The sequence below is a fragment of the Mustelus asterias genome, unplaced genomic scaffold (genome assembly GCF_964213995.1).
Source record: "Mustelus asterias unplaced genomic scaffold, sMusAst1.hap1.1 HAP1_SCAFFOLD_2491, whole genome shotgun sequence".
NCBI classification, from domain to species: domain Eukaryota; kingdom Metazoa; phylum Chordata; class Chondrichthyes; order Carcharhiniformes; family Triakidae; genus Mustelus; species Mustelus asterias.
This window is the reverse complement of record NW_027592436.1, coordinates 16,070-39,524: the sequence shown is the minus strand read 5'-3', so window position 1 is coordinate 39,524 and position 23,455 is coordinate 16,070. Positions and strand designations below refer to the sequence as shown.

At 52.6% G+C, this 23,455-nt stretch overlaps 1 protein-coding gene across 1 annotated transcript in view; it reads left to right on the top strand.

Annotated features, from left to right (window-relative positions):
• Positions 1-23,455, top strand: part of LOC144489746 (glucagon receptor-like) — a 43,643-nt gene that overhangs the window by 5,730 nt on the left and 14,458 nt on the right. Inside the window, exons 3-8 of the mRNA XM_078207599.1 lie at positions 2,983-3,090; positions 4,234-4,355; positions 6,112-6,218; positions 10,037-10,193; positions 13,129-13,288; positions 14,887-14,947. Of these exons, the coding sequence (XP_078063725.1) occupies positions 2,983-3,090; positions 4,234-4,355; positions 6,112-6,218; positions 10,037-10,193; positions 13,129-13,288; positions 14,887-14,947 (715 nt within the window). The remainder of the gene's footprint in view (positions 1-2,982; positions 3,091-4,233; positions 4,356-6,111; positions 6,219-10,036; positions 10,194-13,128; positions 13,289-14,886; positions 14,948-23,455) is intronic.

The following is a 23,455-nucleotide window of genomic DNA, read 5'->3' as shown; positions in this document are numbered from 1 at the left end:
CTGAGAGACACCAGTCAGTGTACAGATATCTCCCTGAGAGAGAGAGGCGACTGAGAGACACCAGTCAGTGTACAGATATCTCCCTGAGAGAGAGAGGGGACTGAGAGACACCAGTCAGTGTACAGATATCTCCCTGAGAGAGAGGGGGGGGACTGAGAGACACCAGTCAGTGTACAGATATCTCCCTGAGAGAGAGAGGGGACTGAGAGACACCAGTCAGTGTACAGATATCTCCCTGAGAGAGAGGGGATTGAGAGACACCAGTGAGTGTACAGATATCTCCCTGAGAGAGAGAGAGAGGACTGAGAGACACCAGTCAATGTACAGATATCTCCCTGAGAGATGGAGGTGACTGAGAGACACCAGTCAGTGTACAGATATCTCCCTGAGAGAGAGAGAGGGGACTGAGAGACACCAGTCAATGTACAGATATCTCCCTGAGAGAGAGAGGGGACTGAGAGACACCAGTCAGTGTACAGATATCTCCCTGAGCGAGAGAGAGGGGACTGAGAGACACCAGTCAGTGTACAGATATCTCCCTGAGAGAGAGAGAGAGGGGACTGAGAGACACCAGTCAATGTACAGATATCTCCCTGAGCGAGAGGGGACTGAGAGACACCAGTCAGTGTACAGATATCTCCCTGAGAGAGAGAGAGAGAGGACTGAGAGACACCAGTCAGTGCACAGATATCTCCCTGAGCGAGAGAGAGGGGACTGAGAGACACCAGTCAGTGGACAGATATCTCCCTGAGAGAGAGAGAGAGGGGACTGAGAGACAGCAGTCAGTGTACAGATATCTCCCTGAGAGAGAGGGGGGACTGAGAGACACCCGTCAGTGTACAGATATCTCCCTGAGAAAGAGAGAGGGGACTGAGAGACACCAGTCAGTGTACAGATATCTCCCTGAGAGAAAGAGGGGACTGAGAGACACCAGTCAGTGTACAGATATCTCCCTGAGAGAGAGAGAGGGGACTGAGAGAAAGCAGTCAGTGTACAGATATCTCCCTGAGAGAGAGAGAGGACTGAGAAACACCAGTCAGTGTACGGATATCTCCCTGAGAGAGAGAGAGAGAGGGGACTGAGAGACACCAGTCAGTGTACAGATATCTCCCTGAGAGAGAGAGGGGGGACTGAGATACACCAGTCAGTGTACAGATATCTCCCTGAGAGAGAGAGAGAGGGGACTGAGAGACACCAGTCAGTGTACAGATATCTCCCTGAGAGAGAGGACTGAGAGACACCAGTCTGTGTAGATATCTCCCTGAGTGAGAGAGAGGGACTGAGAGACACCAGTCAGTGTACAGATATCTCCCTGAGAGAGAGGGAGGGGACTGAGAGACACCAGTCAGTGTACAGATATCTCCCAGAGAGAGAGGGGACTGAGAGACACCAGTCAGTGTACAGATATCTCCCTGAGAGAGAGAGGACTGAGAGACACCAGTCAGTGTACAGATATCTCCCTGAGAGAGAGGGAAGGCATTGAGAGACACCAGTCAGTGTACAGATATCTCCCTGAGAGAGAGAGAGGGACTGAGAGACACCAGTCAGTGTACAGATATCTCCCTGAGAGAGAGAGAGAGGGGACTGAGAGACACCAGCCAGTGTACAGATATCTGTGAGAGAGGACTGAGAGACTCCAGTCAGTGTACAGATATCTCCCTGAGAGAGAGAGGGGACTGAGAGACACCAGTCAGTGTACAGGTATCTCCCTGAGAGAGAGAGAGGGGACTGAGAGACACCAGTCAGTGTACAGATATCTCCCTGAGAGAGAGAGAGGGGACTGAGAGACACCAGTCAGTGTACAGATATCTCCCTGAGAGAGGGGGAAGGGATTGAGAGACACCAGTCAGTGTACAGATATCTCCCTGAGAGAGGGAGAGGGGACTAAGAGACACCAGTCAGTGTACAGATATCTCCCTGAGAGAGGGAGAGGGGACTGAGAGACACCAGTCAGTGTACAGATATCTCCCTGAGAGAGAGGGGACTGAGAGACACCAGTCAGTGTACAGACATCTCCCTGAGAGAGAGAGGGGACTGAGAGACAGCAGTCAGTGTACAGATATCTCCCTGAGAGAGAGAGAGGGGACTGAGAGACAGCAGTCAGTGTACAGATATCTCCCTGAGAGAGAGGGGACTGAGCGACACCAGTCAGTGTACAGACATCTCGCTGAGAGAGAGAGGGGACTGAGAGACATCAGTCAGTGTACAGACATCTCCCTGAGAGAGAGAGGGGACTGAGAGACAGCAGTCAGTGTACAGATATCTCCCTGAGAGAGAGAGAGAGGGGACTGAGAGACACCAGTCAGTGTACAGATATCTCCCTGAGAGAGAGAGAGGGGACTGAGAGACACCAGTCAGTGTACAGATATCTCCCTGAGAGAGAGGGGACTGAGAGACAGCAGTCAGTGTACAGATATCTCCCTGAGAGAGAGCGGGGACTGAGAGACAGCAGTCAGTGTACAGATATCTCCCTGAGAGAGAGGGGACTGAGAGACACCAGTCAGTGTACAGATATCTCCCTGAGAGAGAGCGGGGACTGAGAGACAGCAGTCAGTGTACAGATATCTCCCTGAGAGGGGACTGAGAGACACCAGTCAGTGTACAGATATCTCCCTGAGAGAGAGCGGGGACTGAGAGACAGCAGTCAGTGTACAGATATCTCCCTGAGAGAGAGGGGACTGAGAGACACCAGTCAGTGTACAGATATCTCCCTGAGAGAGAGAGGGGGGACTGAGAGACACCAGTCAGTGTACAGATATCTCCCTGAGAGAGAGCGGGGACTGAGAGACAGCAGTCAGTGTACAGATATCTCCCTGAGAGAGAGGGGGGACTGAGAGACACCAGTCAGTGTACAGATATCTCCCTGAGAGAGAGAGAGGGGACTGAGAGACACCAGTCAGTGTACAGATATCTCCCTGAGAGAGAGAGAGGGGACTGAGAGACACCAGTGTTCGAGAGATAGTCTTGAGTTTTTTTTCACAGGTGCGGTGTGTAATCGAACATTCGATTCCTATGCGTGTTGGCCAGATGCGGGAGTAAACAGCACAGTTCGAGTGCCCTGCCCTTGGTACCTACCCTGGTTTGAGACTGGTGAGTTTTGCTCTCTGTCTTACCCAGTCTCGTGTGATCTGAGTGTCTGGGACTTTGGCCTGCTGCTAACTGACCTCTCTTCCCCCATCTCTTTGTGTCTTTCTCCACCTCTCTCTCTATCTCCCCTCCATCTCACTCTCCCTCACTTTCCCCTCCCTCTCCCTCGGCTCTCTTCCTCTCTCTCTCCCCCCCTCTCTGTCGCTTCTCCCTCCCTTCCCTCTCTCTCTGTCTCTCTCTCTCTTTCTTCCCCCTTCTCTCTCTCCCTTCCCTCTCTCTCTCTCCCCCTCTGACTCTGTGTGTGTATGTGTCTCTCTCTCTCCCCCCTCACTCTCTCTCCCCTCTCTCTCTCTACACCTCACTCTCCATCTCTCCCTTCCCCCTCGCTTCCCTCTCTCTCTACCCTCCCTCACTCTGACCCTTCCCCCTCTCTCTCTCTCCATCTCCCTCTTTCTGTCTCTCCCCCTTCCTCTCTCTCTGTCTCTCCCTCTTTCTCTCTCCCTCTCTCTCGCCCGCCTGCCCTCCCTCTCTCTCTCCTCCCCTCTTTCTCCTTCTCTCCCCTCCTCTCTCTCTCTCTCCCCTCTCTCTCCACCTCTCTCCTCCCGCATTTCTCACTCTCTGTCTATCTCTCCCTTGCCCACTCTCTCTGTCTCTCTATCTCTCGCTCCTTCTTTGTCTCTGTCTCTCTCTCTCTGTCTCTCCCCTCCTCTGCCTCTCTGCATCTCTCCCTGTCCCTCACTCTGTCTCTCCTCACTCTCCCCCCTCTTTCTCTCCCCCCACCTCTCTCTTTCTCTCTCTGTGTGCATGTATCTCTCTCTCTCTCTCCCTTTCTCTCTCCCTCTCTGTCTCTCTCTCTGCCTCTCCCTCTGTCTCGCTCTCTCCCCCTCACTCTGTCTCTCCCCCTCTCCCCCGCCACCTCTCTCTGTCTCTCTCTCTCGCTGTCTCCCTCTCTGTTTTTCTCCCTCTCTCTCTGTCTCTCTCCCTCTCTGTCTCTCTCTCTTTCTGTCTCTCTCTTTCTCTCTATCTCTCTCTGTCGCTCTCTCTCTCTCCCTGTCTCTCTGTGTCTCTCTCTGTGTCCCGCTGTCTCTCTCTCTGTCTCTCCTTTTCTCTCTGTCTCTCTCTGTCTCCTCCCCCTCTCTCCCACAGTCCAGCATTATTTTGTTCTCAGGAAATGCGGTCCAGATGGGGATTGGCTCAGGGACAACAATAGCAAACCCTGGAGGGACCTCTCCAGCTGTGACTTCGACCTGAAAGCCCTGCAGAAACAGGTCAGTGACAGGATGGAGAGGATTACATTCATTGATGCACAATTCCTCTTCAGCAACCACGTTAGGGAGGGAGTCCCTGTGTCAGAGACCCCCGTTAGAGAGGGAGCCCCTCTATCAGACCCCCGTTAGAGAGGGAGCCCCTCTATCAGACCCCCGTTAGAGAGGGAGCCCCTCTATCAGACCCCCGTTAGAGAGGGAGACTCTCTGTCAGAGACCCCCGTTAGAGAGGGAGCCCCTCTATCAGACCCCCGTTAGAGAGGGAGCCCCTCTATCAGACCCCCGTTAGAGAGGGAGCCCCTCTATCAGACCCCCGTTAGAGAGGGAGCCCCTCTATCAGACCCCCGTTAGACCCCACAGCTTGCCTCCTGGACTTGCAGAATCTCACTGGCTGTTCTGTCTGGAGACAATACACATCTCTTTAACCTGTGTTTAATGCTCCCTCCACTCACATTGTCTGTACCTTTAAGACCTGGTTAGTTGTAGAGATTCGCATTCTAATCAGTATTCTGTAACTTGATTTTGTGTCTCTGTGCCCTGTTTGAGAGCAGATTTCCACTCCATCTGACGAAGGAACAGCGCTCCGAAAGCTAATGGTATTTGCTACCAAATAAACCTGTTGGACTTTAACCTGGTGTTGTTAAAACTCTTACTGTGTGAACTCCACTAGTTACAGACCTCCAACCGGAAAAAGACACCTCCACTGCTACCCTCTGTCTTCTATGGCTAAGCCAGTTCTCCACCATCTCGCTAGCTCATCTTTTATCCCGTGAGATTTAACCGTTTGCACCAGCCTGCCATGAGGGACCTTGTCAAACGCTTTACTAAAATCCATATAGACAACATCCACAGCCCTTCCCTCGTCAATCGTTTTTGTCACCTCCTCAAAAAACTCAACCAAATTTGTGAGGCATGACCTCCCTCATACAAAACCATGCTATCGCTAATGAGATTATTCAGTTCTAAATGTGTATAGATCCTATCTCTAAGAATCTTCCCCAACAATTTCCCTACCACGGACATCAAGCTCACCAGCCTATAATTACCCAGGTTATCCTTGCTACCCTTCTTAAATAACGGGACCACATTTGCTATCCTCCAATCCTCAGATTGACCGGAACTGTGCACAGTGCTCCCAGTGTGGTCTAACCGAGGGATACGGACACCGGAACTGTGTACGGTGCTCCCAGTGTGGTCTAACCGAGGGATACGGACACTGGAACTGTGCACGGTGCTCCATGTGTGGTCTAACTGAGGACTGCAGAGACCAGACCTGTGCACGGTGCCCCAGAGTGGCATGGTGGCACAGTGGTTAGCACTGCTGTCTCACAGTGCCAGGGACCCAGGTTCGATTCGCGGCTTGAGTTCCTGTCAGTGTGGAGTTTGCACGTTCTCCCCGTGTCTGTGTGGGTTTCCTCCGGGTGCTCCAGTTTCCTCCCAAAGTCCAAAGATGTGCGAGGTTAGGTGGATTGACCATGCTAAATTGTCCGAGTGTCAGGGGGATTAGCAGGGTAAATGCATGGGGTTACAGGGATAGGGCCTTGGTGGGACTCAATGGTCCGAATGGCACCCTTGTGCACTGTAGGGATACTAGGTGTGGTGTAACCGAGGCCCAGTGCTGACTGGGTGTAGGTTAATTTCAGCATCTGAAACTTAACGAGTTTATTTGGCACCTTGTCCAGTTCCTCTCGATTCTGCAAAGTAATTTTTTTGTTTGAAATTGGATATTGCCCACGGTGAGATGTGTTCTCTCTTTCAGACAGACAACAGTCACATCCTGAATCAATTCCGAATGATGTACAGCGTCGGATATTCCCTCTCCCTCATTGCACTGCTCCTCGCCTGCGGAATACTACTGGCTTTCAGGTAGGAGTCCAACCGATATTTCCCCATGACTCTATACCTCTACCCCTGACAGTGCGGCGCTCCCTCAGCACTGACCCTCTGACAGTGCAGTGCTCCCTCAGCACTGACCCTCTGACAGTGCAGTGCTCCCTCAGCACTGACCCTCTGACAGTGCGGCACTCCCTCAGCACTGACCCTCTGACAGTGCGGCACTCCCTCAGTACTGACCCTCTGACAGTGCGGCACTCCCTCAGTACTGACCCTCTGACAGTGCAGTGCTCCCTCAGCACTGACCCTCTGACAGTGCGGCACTCCCTCAGTACTGACCCTCTGACAGTGCGGCACTCCCTCAGCACTGACCCTCTGACAGTGCGGCACTCCCTCAGCACTGACCCTCTGACAGTGCGGCACTCCCTCAGTACTGACCCTCTGACAGTGCGGCACTCCCTCAGTACTGACCCTCTGACAGTGCAGCACTCCCTCAGCACTGACACTCTGACAGTGCAGCACTCCCTCAGTACTGACCCTCTGACAGTGCAGCACTCCCTCAGCACTGACACTCTGACAGTGCAGCACACCCTCAGTACTGACCCTCTGACAGTGCGGCACTCCCTCAGTACTGACCCTCTGACAGTGCGGCACTCCCTCAGCACTGACACTCTGACAGTGCAGCACTCCCTCAGTACTGACCCTCTGACAGTGCGGCGCTCCCTCAGCACTGACCCTCTGACAGTGCAGCACTCCCTCAGTACTGACCCTCTGACAGTGCGGCACTCCCTCAGTACTGACCCTCTGACAGTGCGGCACTCCCTCAGTACTGACCCTCTGACAGTGCGGCACTCCCTCAGCACGGACCCTCTGACAGTGCGGCACTCCCTCAGTACTGACCCTCTGACAGTGCGGCACTCCCTCAGTACTGACCCTCTGACAGTGCGGCACTCCCTCAGTACTGACCCTCTGACAGTGCGGCACTCCCTCAGTACTGACCCTCTGACAGTGCGGCACTCCCTCAGCACTAACCCTGTGACAGTGCGGCACTCCCTCAGCACTGACCCTCTGACAGTGCGGCACTCCCTCAGTACTGACCCTCTGACAGTGCGGCACTCCCTCAGTACTGACCCTCTGACAGTGCGGCACTCCCTCAGTACTGACCCTCTGACAGTGCGGCACTCCCTCAGTACTGACCCTCTGACAGTGCGGCACTCCCTCAGCACTGACCCTCTGACAGTGCGGCACTCCCTCAGTACTGACCCTCTGACAGTGCGGCACTCCCTCAGTACTGACCCTCTGACAGTGCGGCACTCCCTCAGTACTGACCCTCTGACAGTGCGGCACTCCCTCAGTACTGACCCTCTGACAGTGCGGCACTCCCTCAGCACTGACCCTCTGACAGTGCGGCACTCCCTCAGTACTGACCCTCTGACAGTGCGGCACTCCCTCAGTACTGACCCTCTGACAGTGCGGCACTCCCTCAGTACTGACCCTCTGACAGTGCGGCACTCCCTCAGTACTGACCCTCTGACAGTGCGGCACTCCCTCAGCACTGACCCTCTGACAGTGCGGCACTCCCTCAGTACTGACCCTCTGACAGTGCGGCTCTCCCTCAGTACTGACCCTCTGACAGTGCGGCACTCCCTCAGTACTGACCCTCTGACAGTGCGGCACTCCCTCAGTACTGACCCTCTGACAGTGCGGCACACCCTCAGCACTGACCCTCTGACAGTGCGGCACTCCCTCAGTACTGACCCTCTGACAGTGCGGCACTCCCTCAGTACTGACCGTCTGACAGTGCGGCACTCCCTCAGTACTGACCGTCTGACAGTGCGGCACTCCCTCAGTACTGACCCTCTGACAGTGCGGCACTCCCTCAGTACTGACCCTCTGACAGTGCGGCACTCCCTCAGTACTGACCCTCTGACAGTGCGGCGCTCCCTCAGCACTGACCCTCTGACAGTGCAGCACTCCCTCAGTACTGACCCTCTGACAGTGCGGCACTCCCTCAGTACTGACCCTCTGACAGTGCGGCACTCCCTCAGTACTGACCCTCTGACAGTGCGGCACTCCCTCAGCACGGACCCTCTGACAGTGCGGCACTCCCTCAGTACTGACCCTCTGACAGTGCGGCACTCCCTCAGTACTGACCCTCTGACAGTGCGGCACTCCCTCAGTACTGACCCTCTGACAGTGCGGCACTCCCTCAGTACTGACCCTCTGACAGTGCGGCACTCCCTCAGCACTAACCCTGTGACAGTGCGGCACTCCCTCAGCACTGACCCTCTGACAGTGCGGCACTCCCTCAGTACTGACCCTCTGACAGTGCGGCACTCCCTCAGTACTGACCCTCTGACAGTGCGGCACTCCCTCAGTACTGACCCTCTGACAGTGCGGCACTCCCTCAGTACTGACCCTCTGACAGTGCGGCACTCCCTCAGCACTGACCCTCTGACAGTGCGGCACTCCCTCAGTACTGACCCTCTGACAGTGCGGCACTCCCTCAGTACTGACCCTCTGACAGTGCGGCACTCCCTCAGTACTGACCCTCTGACAGTGCGGCACTCCCTCAGTACTGACCCTCTGACAGTGCGGCACTCCCTCAGCACTGACCCTCTGACAGTGCGGCACTCCCTCAGTACTGACCCTCTGACAGTGCGGCACTCCCTCAGTACTGACCCTCTGACAGTGCGGCACTCCCTCAGTACTGACCCTCTGACAGTGCGGCACTCCCTCAGTACTGACCCTCTGACAGTGCGGCACTCCCTCAGCACTGACCCTCTGACAGTGCGGCACTCCCTCAGTACTGACCCTCTGACAGTGCGGCTCTCCCTCAGTACTGACCCTCTGACAGTGCGGCACTCCCTCAGTACTGACCCTCTGACAGTGCGGCACTCCCTCAGTACTGACCCTCTGACAGTGCGGCACACCCTCAGCACTGACCCTCTGACAGTGCGGCACTCCCTCAGTACTGACCCTCTGACAGTGCGGCACTCCCTCAGTACTGACCGTCTGACAGTGCGGCACTCCCTCAGTACTGACCGTCTGACAGTGCGGCACTCCCTCAGTACTGACCCTCTGACAGTGCGGCACTCCCTCAGTACTGACCCTCTGACAGTGCGGCACTCCCTCAGTACTGACCCTCTGACAGTGCGGCGCTCCCTCAGCACTGACCCTCTGACAGTGCGGCACTCCCTCAGTACTGACCCTCTGACAGTGCGGCACTCCCTCAGCACTGACCCTCTGACAGTGCGGCGCTCCCTCAGTACTGACCCTCTGACAGTGCGGCACTCCCTCAGCACTGACCCTCTGACAGTGCGGCAGTCCCTCAGTACTGACCCTCTGACAGTGCGGCACTCCCTCAGTACTGACCCTCTGACAGTGCGGCACTCCCTCAGCACTGACCCTCTGACAGTGCGGCACTCCCTCAGCACTGACCCTCTGACAGTGCGGCACTCCCTCAGTACTGACCCTCTGACAGTGCGGCACTCCCTCAGCACTGACCCTCTGACAGTGCGGCACTCCCTCAGCACTGACCCTCTGACAGTGCGGCACTCCCTCAGCACTGACCCTCTGACAGTGCAGCACTCCCTCAGCACTGACCCTCTGACAGTGCGGCACTCCCTCAGTACTGACCCTCTGACAGTGCGGCACACCCTCAGTACTGACTCTCTGACAGTGCAGCACTCCCTCAGTACTGACCCTCTGACAGTGCGGCACTCCCTCAGTACTGGCAGCGAGGGAGGGGGGAGTTGTGGGTCTGGATTATAATGACTGACTCGCTCAGAGCTAGTCTGTTCCTCTCCATTATGCTTGTGATTTCTGCCTGTCTCCCTGTTTCTGTACAGAAAACTGCATTGTACTCGGAACAAGATCCACCTCAATCTCTTTGTCTCCTTCATCCTGCGAGCTGTGTCCATTCTGACCCGGGACAGCCTCCTCTGGAACCGTTACAACCGAGTGATCGAGGATCAGGGAGACCTCATGTCCCTACTCAATGAGCAGGTACGTCTCTCCTGCCCACCTACCATTCTCCTCCTCCTGTTCAAATCCCTCCCTCGCTCCCTCCCTCCCTATCTCTGTAACCTCCTCCAGTCCCTACAATCCTCACCCTCCTGTTCAAATCCCTCCCTCGCTCCCTCCCTATCTCTGTAACCTCCTCCAGCCCCTACAATTCTCACCCTCCTGTTCAAATCCCTCCCTCGCTCCCTCCCTATCTCTGTAACCTCCTCCAGCCCCTACAATCCTCATCCTCCTGTTCAAATCCCTCCCTCACTCCCTCCCTCCCTATCTCTGTAACCTCCTCCAGCCCCTACAATTCTCACCCTCCTGTTCAAATCCCTCCCTCCCTCCCTATCTCTGTAACCTCCTCCAGCCCCTACAATCCTCACCCTCCTGTTCAAATCCCTCCCTCACTCCCTCCCTATCTCTGTAACCACCTCCAGCCCCTACAATTCTCACCCTCCTGTTCAAATCCCTCCCTCGCTCCCTCCCTCCCTATCTCTGTAACCTCCTCCAGCCCCTACAATCCTCACCCTCCTGTTCAAATCCCTCCCTCGCTCCCTCCCTCCCTATCTCTGTAACCTCCTCCAGCCCCTACAATTCTCATCCTCCTGTTCAAATCCCTCCCTCGCTCCCTCCCTATCTCTGTAACCTCCTCCAGTCCCTACAATCCTCATCCTCCTGTTCAAATCCCTCCCTCGCTCCCTCCCTATCTCTGTAACCTCCTCCAGCCCCTACAATCCTCATCCTCCTGTTCAAATCCCTCCCTCGCTCCCTCCCTCCCTATCTCTGTAACCTCCTCCCGCCCCTACAATTCCCATCCTCCTGTTCAAATCCCTCCCTCGCCCCCTCCCTATCCCTGTAACCTCCTCCAGCCCCTACAATTCTCATCCTCCTGTTCAAATCCCTCCCTCGCTCCCTCCCTCCCTATCTCTGTAACCTCCTCCAGCCCCTACAATTCTCATCCTCCTGTTCAAATCCCTCCCTCGCTCCCTCCCTCCCTATCCCTGTAACCTCCTCCAGCCCCTACAATCCTCATCCTCCTGTTCAAATCCCTCCCTCGCTCCCTCCCTCCCTATCTCTGTAACCTCCTCCAGCCCCTACAATTCTCATCCTCCTGTTCAAATCCCTCCCTCGCCCCCTCTTTCCCTATCTCTGTAACCTCCTCCAGCCCCTACAATCCTCACCCTCCTGTTCAAATCCCTCCCTCGCTCCCTCCCTCCCTATCTCTGTAACCTCCTCCAGCCCCTACAATCCTCATCCTCCTGTTTAAATCCCTCCCTCGCCCCCTCTTTCCCTATCTCTGTAACCTCCTCCAGCCCCGACAATCCTCACCCTCCTGTTCAAATCCCTCCCTCGCTCCCTCCCTATCTCTGTAACCTCCTCCAGCCCCTACAATCCTCACCCTCCTGTTCAAATCCCTCCCTCGCTCCCTCCCTATCTCTGTAACCTCCTCCAGCCCCTACAATCCTCATCCTCCTGTTCAAATCCCTCCCTCGCTCCCTCCCTCCCTATCTCTGTAACCTCCTCCAGCCCCTACAATTCTCATCCTCCTGTTCAAATCCCTCCCTCGCTCCCTCCCTATCTCTGTAACCTCCTCCAGCCCCTACAATTCTCATCCTCCTGTTCAAATCCCTCCCTCGCCCCCTCTTTCCCTATCTCTGTAACCTCCTCCAGCCCCGACAATCCTCACCCTCCTGTTCAAATCCCTCCCTCGCTCCCTCCCTATCTCTGTAACCTCCTCCAGCCCCTACAATCCTCACCCTCCTGTTCAAATCCCTCCCTCGCTCCCTCCCTATCTCTGTAACCTCCTCCAGCCCCTACAATCCTCATCCTCCTGTTCAAATCCCTCCCTCGCTCCCTCCCTCCCTATCTCTGTAACCTCCTCCAGCCCCTACAATTCTCATCCTCCTGTTCAAATCCCTCCCTCGCTCCCTCCCTATCTCTGTAACCTCCTCCAGCCCCTACAATTCTCATCCTCCTGTTCAAATCCCTCCCTCGCCCCCTCTTTCCCTATCTCTGTAACCTCCTCCAGCCCCTACAATCCTCATCCTCCTGTTTAAATCCCTCCCTCGCCCCCTCTTTCCCTATCTCTGTAACCTCCTCCAGCCCCTACAATCCTCACCCTCCTGTTCAAATCCCTCCCTCGCTCCCTCCCTCCCTATCTCTGTAACCTCCTCCAGCCCCTACAATCCTCATCCTCCTGTTTAAATCCCTCCCTCGCCCCCTCTTTCCCTATCTCTGTAACCTCCTCCAGCCCCGACAATCCTCACCCTCCTGTTCAAATCCCTCCCTCGCTCCCTCCCTATCTCTGTAACCTCCTCCAGCCCCTACAATCCTCACCCTCCTGTTCAAATCCCTCCCTCGCCCCCTCTTTCCCTATCTCTGTAACCTCCTCCAGCCCCTACTCAGTGGTACAGTGGTTAGCGCTGCTGCCTCACTGTGCAGGGACCCGGGTTCAATTCCCGGTTTGGGTCACTGTCTGTGCGGAGGCTGCATGTTCTCCCCGTGTCTGTGTGGGTTTCCTCCGGGTGCTCCGGTTTCCCCCCAATCCAAAGACGTGCTGGCTAGGTGTACTGGCCGTGCTAAATTCTCCCTCAGTGTTCCCGAACAGGTGCCGGAGTGTGGCAACTCGGGGATTTTCACAGTAACTTGATTGAGGTGTGAATGTCTGTCCCTCCCCTCCTTTAAGACACTCCTTGAACCCTCCCTCTTTGACTGCTGTGTTGTTTGCCTGTGCCCAATACCCCCTCTTGCTGCTTGGACTGATTGTTTTGGAGAACGGCTCCTGCCCAGATCCTTGGGGCAGTTTTGCTGGGGTGGAATCAGGGGGAAGCTGTTGTTGCAGTTTGAGCTGTAAATCTGTCTGGAGTTCAGCGATTCAGGGCTGTGACACTCTCTCTCTGTCTCTCTCTCTGTCTTTGCTGGTTCACAACAGGCAGCAGCAGCTTGTCGGATTGCCCACGTCCTCTCGCAGTACTGTGTCCTTGCCAATTATTACTGGCTGCTGATCGAGGGGGTGTATCTCCACAACCTGCTGGTGTTCACAGTCTTCACAGAGAAGATTCACTACCTGTTGTACATGAGCCTCGGATGGGGTAAGTACTCAGGGAGCGAGACTCACTAACCTAATGTCTGGAGACCCTCACCCAAATTGATGCCAGCTCGTCATTGCTTCACAGAGAGGTGGGCATCACTGGCCAGGCCCAGCGTTTATTACCCCCTCGAGGAGGTGGTGGCTGAGCCGCCATCTTCAACCCACTGCAGTCCCATGTGGTGTAGGTACACCCACAGTGCTGTTAGGGAGGGAGTTCCAGGATTGTTATTGGACATCAGTCAGTCCGTGTGGTGTAGGTACACCCACAGTGCTGTTAGGGAGGGAGTTCCAGGATTGTTATTGGACATCAGTCAGTTCGTGTGGTGTAGGTACAGCCACAGTGCTGTTAGGGAGGGAGTTCCAGGATTGTTATTGGACATCAGTCAGTCCGTGTGGTGTAGGTACACCCACAGTGCTGTTAGGGAGGGAGTTCCAGGATTGTTATTGGACATCAGTCAATCCCATGTGGTGTAGGTACACCCACAGTGCTGTTAGGGAGGGAGTTCCAGGATTGTTATTGGACATCAGTCAGTCCCGTGTGGTGTAGGTACATCCACAGTGCTGTTAGGGAGGGAGTTCCAGGATTGTTATTGGACATCAGTCAGTCCCGTGTGGTGTAGGTACACCCACAGTGCTGTTAGGGAGGGAGTTCCAGGATTGTTATTGGACATCAGTCAGTCCCGTGTGGTGTAGGTACACCCACAGTGCTGTTAGGGAGGGAGTTCCAGGATTGTTATTGGACATCAGTCAGTCCCGTGTGGTGTAGGTACATCCACAGTGCTGTTAGGGAGGGAGTTCCAGGATTGTTATTGGACATCAGTCAGTCCCGTGTGGTGTAGGTACACCCACAGTGCTGTTAGGGAGGGAGTTCCAGGATTGTTATTGGACATCAGTCAGTCCCGTGTGGTGTAGGTACACCCACAGTGCTGTTAGGGAGGGAGTTCCAGGATTGTTATTGGACATCAGTCAGTCCATGTGGTGTAGGTACACCCACAGTGCTGTTAGGGAGGGAGTTCCAGGATTGTTATTGGACATCAGTCAGTCCCGTGTGGTGTAGGTACACCCACAGTGCTGTTAGGGAGGGAGTTCCAGGATTCTGACCCCAGCGACAGTGAAGGAACAGCCGATATATTTCCAAGTCAGGATGGTGTGTGTGGGGCTCGGAGGGGGAGCTTGCAGGTGGTGGTGTTCCCCATGTGTCTGCTGCCCTTGTCCTTCTCGGTGGTAGAGGTGGTGGGTTTGGAAGGTGCTGTTGAAGGAGCCTTGGTGAGTCGCTGCAGTGCATCTTGTAGATGGTACACACGGCTGCCTCTGTGCGTCGGTGGTGGAGGGAGTGAGTGTTGAAGGTGGGGGTTAGCGTGTCGATCGAGCGGGGGCTGCTTTGTCCTGGATGGTGTCGAGCTTCTCGAGTGTTGTTGGGAGCCGCACCCATCCAGGCAAGTGGAGAGTATTCCATCCCACTCCTGACTTGTGTCCTTGTGGATGGTGGACAGGCTTTGGTGGGGAGTCAGGAGGTGAGTTACTCTCCGCAGAATGATTAGTTGGCGAGTGTTCGGGAAGGTGGTACATTGCAATCCAGCTCTTCCTTTCTTTCTCCAGGTATTCCAATTGTGTTTGTTATTCCTTGGCTCATTTTGAAGTACCTGTACGAAAACACACAGTAAGTCTTTCTCGAGAGGGCTTCGGTTGATCAATGAACACCACTATGTTATGATGCTTATAAAATAATGTTCACACATTATGTCCTGGGAAACTGCCAGACTGTCGAAGCTTTCTGTCTCGAAAAGCACAGAATCACAGGAATGATGGTAACAACAAAGTGCACTACACAAGAGTAACTTGCCGGTTATTTTCACGGGGTTTGTGAGCATGTGTTAATAGGGGCATAATGGTGAGATAGCAGGAAGCATTAGTAACAGAACAAGGGCCGGCATGGTAGCACAGTGGTTAGCACTGCTACCTCACAGCGCCAAGGACCGGGTTCGATTCCCGGCTTGGGTCACTGCCTGTGTGGAGTTTGCACATTCTCCTCGTGTCTGCATGGGTTTCCTCCGGGTGCTCCAGTTTCCTCCCACACTCCAAAGATGTGCAGGTTAGGTGGATTGGCCGTGCTAAATTGCCCCATAGTATCCAAAGATGTGCAGGTTAGGTGAAGTGGCCATGCTAAATTGCCCCATAGTATCCAAAGATGTGCAGGTTAGGTGGATTGGTGGGGTAAATGTGTGGAGTTACTGGGATAGGGTAGGGGTGATGGGCCTGGGTAAGACGCTCTGTCGGAGAGTCGGTGCAGACCCAATGGACCGAAGGGCCTCCTTCTGCACCGTTGGGATTCTATTGACGGGTCAGCGCTGAGTGAGAGCAAAACCCAAGAACAAGTGACAGATGGCTCTGTCGGGGAGGGGACATAATATTGCGAAAGTTGGAGGAGAGAGTTTGTGGTGTGACGTTGTGGGAGCCAATGTTCAGTCCAGAAGGTTAAAAGTGCCGAAAGGGAAGATGATTGGTGGAGGCATTGCCAGGAGGAATGCAGTGGGAAATGGTTGTCACGCCACCCAAACCGTGTGCAGTGGAAAAAGGGCGCGATGTCTGGACTCATTCCTTTTGTTTGCAAAGGGCAGGACTGTGTTTAAACGCTCTACTTAAAATGCAGACCCGTGCATCGCACTGCAATGTTGTGCACAGTTCTGGCCACCACTCTGTAGGAAGGATGTGAATGCGTCGGGGAGAGAGCAGAAGAGGTTTACAAGAATGGTTCCAGGGGTGAGAAACTTCAGTGATGAGGACAGATTGAAGAGGGTGGGACTGTTCCTTGATTTGATTTGATTTTGGTTTGCTGATTTATTATTGTCACATGTATTAGCTTACAGTGAAAAGTATTGTTTCTCACGCACTATACAGACAAAGAAGGAAAGGAGAGAGTGCAGAATGTAATGTTACAGTCATAGCTAGGGTGCACAGAAAGATCACGAGCAGAAGGCTAAGAGGAGATTTGATCAAGATGTTCAAAATCATGAGGGGGCTGGACAGAGAAAATAGGGAGAAACTGTTCCCCCTCGGAAAAGGATGGAGAATAGGAGAGCACAGATTTAGAGCGATTTGTAAAAGAAGCAAATGTGATGTGAGGAATTCTTTTCCACGCAGCGAGGGTGAGGTTCTGGAATGTTGCACCTGGCAGTGTGGGGGCAGATTCAATCAAAGCATTGGTGAGGCTACACCTGGAATATTGTTGTCAAGTTTGCTCTCCTTATCTGGGAAAGGATGTTCTTGCTCTCGAGGGAGTGCACAGGTTTACCAGGCGGATTCCGGGGATGGCGGGACAGACATATGAGGAGAGATTGACAAGGTTAGGATTGTAATCATTGAATGAGGGGGGGATCTCATAGAAACCTATAAAATTCCAACAGGACGAGACAGGGCATAGAGACGCAGGAAGGAAGTTCTCAAGGGTGCGGGTGTCCAGAACCAGGATCACAGTCTGAGGATGGACCATTTAGGACAGAGATGAGGAGACATTTCTTCACCCAGAGAGTGGTGAATCTATAGAACTAATTACCAAAGGTCACAGTTCAGATCAAAACACTGAATGTTTTCAAGGAGCAGTTAGATAAAGCACTTGAGGTCAAGGAGATAAAGGTGTATGGGGAGAAAGCGGGATCAGGGTATTGAGTAAGATGGTCAGCCGTGATTGTAATGAATAGCAGCGCAGGCTTGAAGGGCCGAATGGCCTCCTCCTGCTCCTATTCTCTGTGTTTCTACAAAGCATTTCACATCTAAAGCAAGGAGAAGTGAAGTGAAGTGCAAGGAGATTGCTGAGTGTTTGATGGCAATAGGGTAGAGGGACCTATACTCTGCATCTAACCCCGTGCTGTACCTGTCCTGGGAGTGTTTGATGGGGACAGTGTAGAGGGACCTTTACTCTGTATCTAACCCCGTGCTGTACCTGTCCTGGGAGTGTTTGATGGGGACAGTGTAGAGGGACCTTTACTCTGTATCTAACCCCGTGCTGTACCTGTCCTGGGAGTGTTTGATGGGGACAGTGTAGAGGGAGCTTTACTCTGTATCTAACCCCGTGCTGTACCTGTCCTGGGAGTGTTTGATGGGGACAGTGTAGAGGGAGCTTTACTCTGTATCTAACCCCGTGCTGTACCTGTCCTGGGAGTGTTTGATGGGGACAATGTAGAGGAAGCTTTACTCTGTATCTAACCCCGTGCTGTACCTGTCCTGGGAGTGTTTGATGGGACAGTGTAGAGGAAGCTTTACTCTGTATCTAACCCCGTGCTGTACCTGTCCTGGGAGTGTTTGATGGGGACAGTGTAGAGGGAGCTTTACTCTGTATCTAACGCCGTGCTGTACCTGTCCTGGGAGTGTTTGATGGGGACAGTGCAGAGTGAGCTTTACTCTGTGTCTAACCCTGTGCTGTACCTGTCCTGGGAGTGTTTGATGGGCATGAAGTGGAGATGCCGGCGTTGGACTGGGGTAAACACAGTAAGAGTTTTAACAACACCAGGTTAAAGTCCAACAGGTTTATTTGGTAGCAAATACCAGTAGCTTTCGGAGCGCTGCTCCTTCGTCAGATGGAGTGGAAATCTGCTCTCAAACAGGGCACAGAGACACAAAAATCAAGTTACAGAATACTGATTAGAATGTGAATCTCTACAGCCAGCCAGGTCTTAAAGATACAGACAATGTGAGTGGAGGGAGCATTAAGCACAGGTTAAAGAGATGTGTATTTCCACTCCATCTGACGAAGCAGCAGTGCTCCGAAAGCTAATGGTATTTGCTACCAAATAAACCTGTTGGACTTTAACCTGGTGTTGTTAAAACTCTTACTGTGTTTGATGGGGACAGTGTAAAGGGAGCTTTACTCTGTATCTAACCCCGTGCTGTACCTGTCCTGGGAGTGTTTGATGGGGACAGTGCAGAGGGAGCTTTACTCTGTATCTAACCCCGTGCTGTATCTGTCCTGGGAGTGTTTGATGGGGACAGTGTAGAGGGAGCTTTACTCTGTATCTAACCCCGTGCTGTCCCTGTCCTGGGAGTGTTTGATGGGGACAGTGTAGAGGAAGCTTTACTCTGTATCTAACCCCGTGCTGTATCTGTCCTGGGAGTGTTTGATGGGGACAGTGCAGAGGGAGCTTTACTCTGTATCTAACCCCGTGCTGTACCTGTCCTGGGAGTGTTTGATGGGGACAGTGCAGAGGGAGCTTTACTCTGTATCTAACCCCGTGCTGTATCTGTCCAGGGAGTGTTTGATGGGGACAGTGTTGAGGGAGCTTTACTCTGTATCTAACCCCGTGCTGTATCTGTCCTGGGAGTGTTTGATGGGGACAGTGTAGAGGGAGCTTTACTCTGTATCTAACCCTGTGCTGTACCTGTCCTGGGAGTGTTTGATGGGGACAGTGTAGAGGAAGCTTTACTCTGTATCTAACCCCGTGCTGTATCTGTCCTGGGAGTGTTTGATGGGGACAGTGCAGAGGGAGCTTTACTCTGTATCTAACCCCGTGCTGTACCTGTCCTGGGAGTGTTTGATGGGGGACAGTGTAGAGGGAGCTTTACTCTGTATCTAACCCCGTGCTGTATCTGTCCAGGGAGTGTTTGATGGGGACAGTGTTGAGGGAGCTTTACTCTGTATCTAACCCCGTGCTGTACCTGTCCCGGGAGTGTTTGATGGGGACAGTGTGGAGGGAGTTTAGTCTCTCTCTAACCTGTGATTGCCGTATGGATTAAGAGGCCCTGCTGTGCTGTGAATAGGTGACCTCACTTACCTGAACAGGTGACTCCCACGTCCTGGTTGGAATTGCAGTGGAGCTGGCCCCAGCGCTGGGTGGAGCAGAGCCCGAGTGCTGCCTCCTCACCACGGCATGTCACCTCCTGCAGCCCAAAGCCGCTGCTCCTGTTGCTGTTGTAGGCGGGTCCCGCTGCCAGTCACGGCGTGCCGCAGTTTAACACCCTGCACACCACGTCCGCTGCACTCTCGCTCCAGTTTCCGGAGCAGACGGTCCCCCAGACCCCTTGGTGATGGACCTCGACTCTCCCGGAACAGGCGTTGTTCCCACCGACCAGGGGAAGCGGGACTGGTCCTGAAACACAGAGCAGGAACGTGGGATCGGATCAGGAGAGGCTGTTCCACATGTTCACCACCCTCCGAGTGAAGAAATCTCTCCTCATCTCAGTCCTCAATCATCCACCCTGTATCCTGAGACTGTGAGCCCTTGTCTGGACCCTCCAGCCAGGGGAAGCAACACCCCTGTATCCAGTCTGTCCGCCCTGTCAGCAATTTATACATTTCAATTAGATCCCCCTCTCAATCTTCTAAACTCCTGTGAATACAGGAGGATTGGCCCAGGATTGGCCCTGTTGGCCCAATCTCTCCTCATACAACAATCCTGCCATCCCAGGAATCAGACTGGTGAATCTTCGCTGCACTCCCTCTGAGGCGTGTATATCCTGTCTTAGATAAGGAGACAGAAACTGCGCACAGTACTCCAGGTGTGGTCTCACCACAGACCTGTACAGCTGCAGTAAGACCTCCTTGCTCCGGGAGTTTAGAAGAGTGAGAAGCGACTTGATCGAAACCTTTCAAACCCTAAGGGGTCACGACAGGGTGGGTGTGGAGAAGATATTTCCTCTTGTGGGAGAACCTCGTACCAGGGGGATCTGCATTTAAAAATAAGCAGGTCATCCAATTGCAGTATTGTGAGCAGTTTTGGTGTCCTTATCTGAGGAAGGATGTCCTCGAGATAGAGGGAGTGCAGCGAAGGTTTACCAGGCTGATTCCTGGGATGGCGGGTCTGTCATAGAACCATAGAAAATTACAGCTCAGAAACAGGCCTTTTGGCCCTTCTTGTCTGTGCCGAACCATTTTTTGCCTAGTCCCACTGACCTGCACTTGGACCATATCCCTCCACACCCCTCTCATCCGTGAACCCGTCCAAGTTTTTCTTAAATGTTAAAAGTGACCCCGCATTTACCACTTTATCCGGCAGCTCATTCCACACTCCCACCACTCTCTGCGTGAAGAAGCCCCCCCTAATATTCCCTTTAAACTTTTCTCCTTCCACCCTTAACCCATGCCCTCTGGTTTTTTTCTCCCCTAGCCTCAGCGGAAAAAGCCTGCTTGCATTCACTCTATCTATACCCATCAAAATCTTATACACCTCTATCAAATCTCCCCTCAATCTTCTACGCTCCAGGGAATAAAGTCCCAATCTATTCAATCTCTCTCTGTAACTCAGCTTCTCAAGTCCCGGCATCATCCTTGTGAACCTTCTCTGCACTCTTTCAACCTTATTTACATCCTTCCTGTAACTAGGTGACCAAAACTGTACACAATACTCCAAATTCGGCCTCACCAATGCCTTATATAACCTTACCATAACACTCCAACTTTCATACTTGATACTCCGATTTATAAAGGCCAATGTACCAAAGGCACTCTTTACGACCCTATCCACCTGTGACGTCACTTTTAGGGAATTCTGTACCTGTATTCCCAGATCCCTCTGTTCAACCTCCCTCTTCAGAGTCCTACCATTTACCCTGTACGTTCTACTTTGGTTTGTCCTTCCAAAGTGCAATATCTCACACTTGTCTACGTTAAATTCCATTTGCCATTTTTCAGCCCATTTTTCTAGTTGGTCCAAATCCCTCTGCAAGCTTTGAAAACCTTCCTCACTGTCCACTACACCTCCAATCTTTGTATCATCAGCAAATTTGCTGATCCAATTTACCACATTATCATCCAGATCATTGATATAGATGACAAACAACAATGGACCCAACACCAATCCCTGCGGCACACCACTAGTCACAGGCCTCCACTCAGAGAAGCAATCCTCCACAACCACTCTCTGGCTTCTTCCATTGAGCCAGTGTCTAATCCAATTTACTACCTCCCCATGTATACCTAGCGACTGAACCTTCCTCACTAACCTCCCATGAGGGACCTTGTCAAAGGCCTTGCTGAAATCCAGGTAGACAACATCCACCGCCTTCCCTTCATCCACTTTCCTGGTAACCTCCTCGAAAAACTCTAATAGATTGGTCAAACATGACCTACCACGCACAAAGCTATGTTGACTCTCCCTAATAAGTCCCTGTCTATCCAAATATTTGTAGATCCTATCCCTTATCACACCTTCCAATAACTTGCCCACCACCGACGTCAAACTTACTGGCCGATAATTTCCCGGATTTCTTTTGGAACCTTTTTTAAAAAACGGAACAACATGAGCCACCCTCCAATCATCCGGCACCTCCCCCGTGAATACTGACATTTTAAATATGTCTGCCAGGGCCCCTGCAAGTTCAACACTAGCTTCCCTCAAGGTCCGTGGGAATACCCTGTCCGGTCCTGGGGATTTATCCACTCTGATTTGCCTCAAGACAGCGAGCACCTCCTCCCCTTTAATCTGTAAAGGTTCCATGACCTCCCTACCAGTTTGCCCTATTTCCGTAGACTCCATGCCCGTTTCCTCAGTAAGTACGGATGCAAAAAAACCATTTAGTATCTCCCCCATCTCTTTTGGTTCCATACACAGTCTACCACTCTGGTCTTCAAGAGGACCAATTTTATCCCTCACTATCCTTTTGCTCCTAACATACCTATAGAAGCTCTTTGGATTTTCCTTCACTCTGTCTGCCAAAGCAACCTCATGTCTTCTTTTAGCCCTCCTGATTTCCCTCTTGAGTAGCTTCTTGCACTTTTTATACTCCTCGAGCATCTGATCTGTTCCTTGCTGCCTGTACATTTCATACAACTCTCTCTTCCTCTTAATCAGTGTTACAATCTCCCTCGAGAACCAAGGTTCCTTATTCCTATTTACTTTGCCTTTAATCCTGACAGGAACATACAAACTCTGCACTCTCAAAATTTCTCCTTTGAAGGCCTCCCACTTTCCATTTACATCCTTACCAGAGAACAGCCTGTGCCAATCCACACTTCCCAGATCCCTTCTCATTTCATCAAATTTGGCCTTATGAGGAGAGATTAAGTCGGTTTATATTCACTGGAGTTTATAGAAGGGAAATCATAGAAACTTCTAAAATTGTAGACAGGGTAGATTCAGAAAGAATGTTCCCAATGGTGGGGGAGTCCAGAACTAGGGGTCATAGTTTGAGGATAAGGGGTAAACCTTTAGAACTGAGGTGAGGGGAAAATTTCTTCACCCAGAGGGTGGTGAATGTGTGGAATTCACTCCCAGAAAGTAGTTGAGGCCAAAATGTTGTGTGATTTCAGGAAGAAATTAGATTTTGCTCTTGGGGCTAAAGGGATCGAGGGATATGGGGGAAGGGGGTCTGGATATTGAATTTGATGATCAGCCATGATCAAAATGAATAGTGGAGCAGGCTGGAAGGGCCGAATGTTTCACTAACTTGATCGAGTTTTTCGAGGAAGTGATGAAGATGATTGATGAGGGTAGGGCAGTGGATGTTGTCTACATGGACTTCAGTAAGGCCTTTGACAAGGTCCTTCATGGCAGACTGGTGCAGAAGGTGAAGTCGCATGGGATCAGAGGTGAGCTGGCAAGGTGGATACAAAACTGGCTCGGTCATAGAAGACAGAGGGTAGCAGTGGAAGGGTGCGTTTCTGAATGGAGGGCTGTGACAAGTGGTGTTCCTCAGGGATCAGGGCTGGGACCTCTGCTGTTTGTAAAATATATAAATGATTTGGAGGAAAATGTAACTGGTTTGATTAGTAAGTTTGCGGACGACACAAAGGTTGGTGGATTTGCGGATAGCGATGAGGACCATCAGAGGTTACAGCAGGATATAGATCAGTTGGAGACTTGGGCGGAGAGATGGCAGATGGAGTTTAATCCGGACAAATGTGAGGGAGTGTATTTTGGAAGGTCGAATACAGATAGGAAATATACAGGAAATGGCAGAACCCTTAAGAGTATTGATAGGCAGAGGGATCTGGGTGTACAGGTACACAGGTCACTGAAAGTGGCAACGCAGGTGGAGAAGGTAGTCAAGAAGGCATACGGCATGCTTGCCTTCATCGGCCGGGGTATTGAGTTTAAAAATTGGCAAGTCATGTTGCCGCTTTATAGAACCTTAGTTAGGCCGCACTTGGAATATAGTGTTCAATTCTGGTCGCCACACTACCAGAAGAATGTGGAGGCTTTGGAGAGGGTACAGAAAAGATTGACCAGGATGTTGCCTG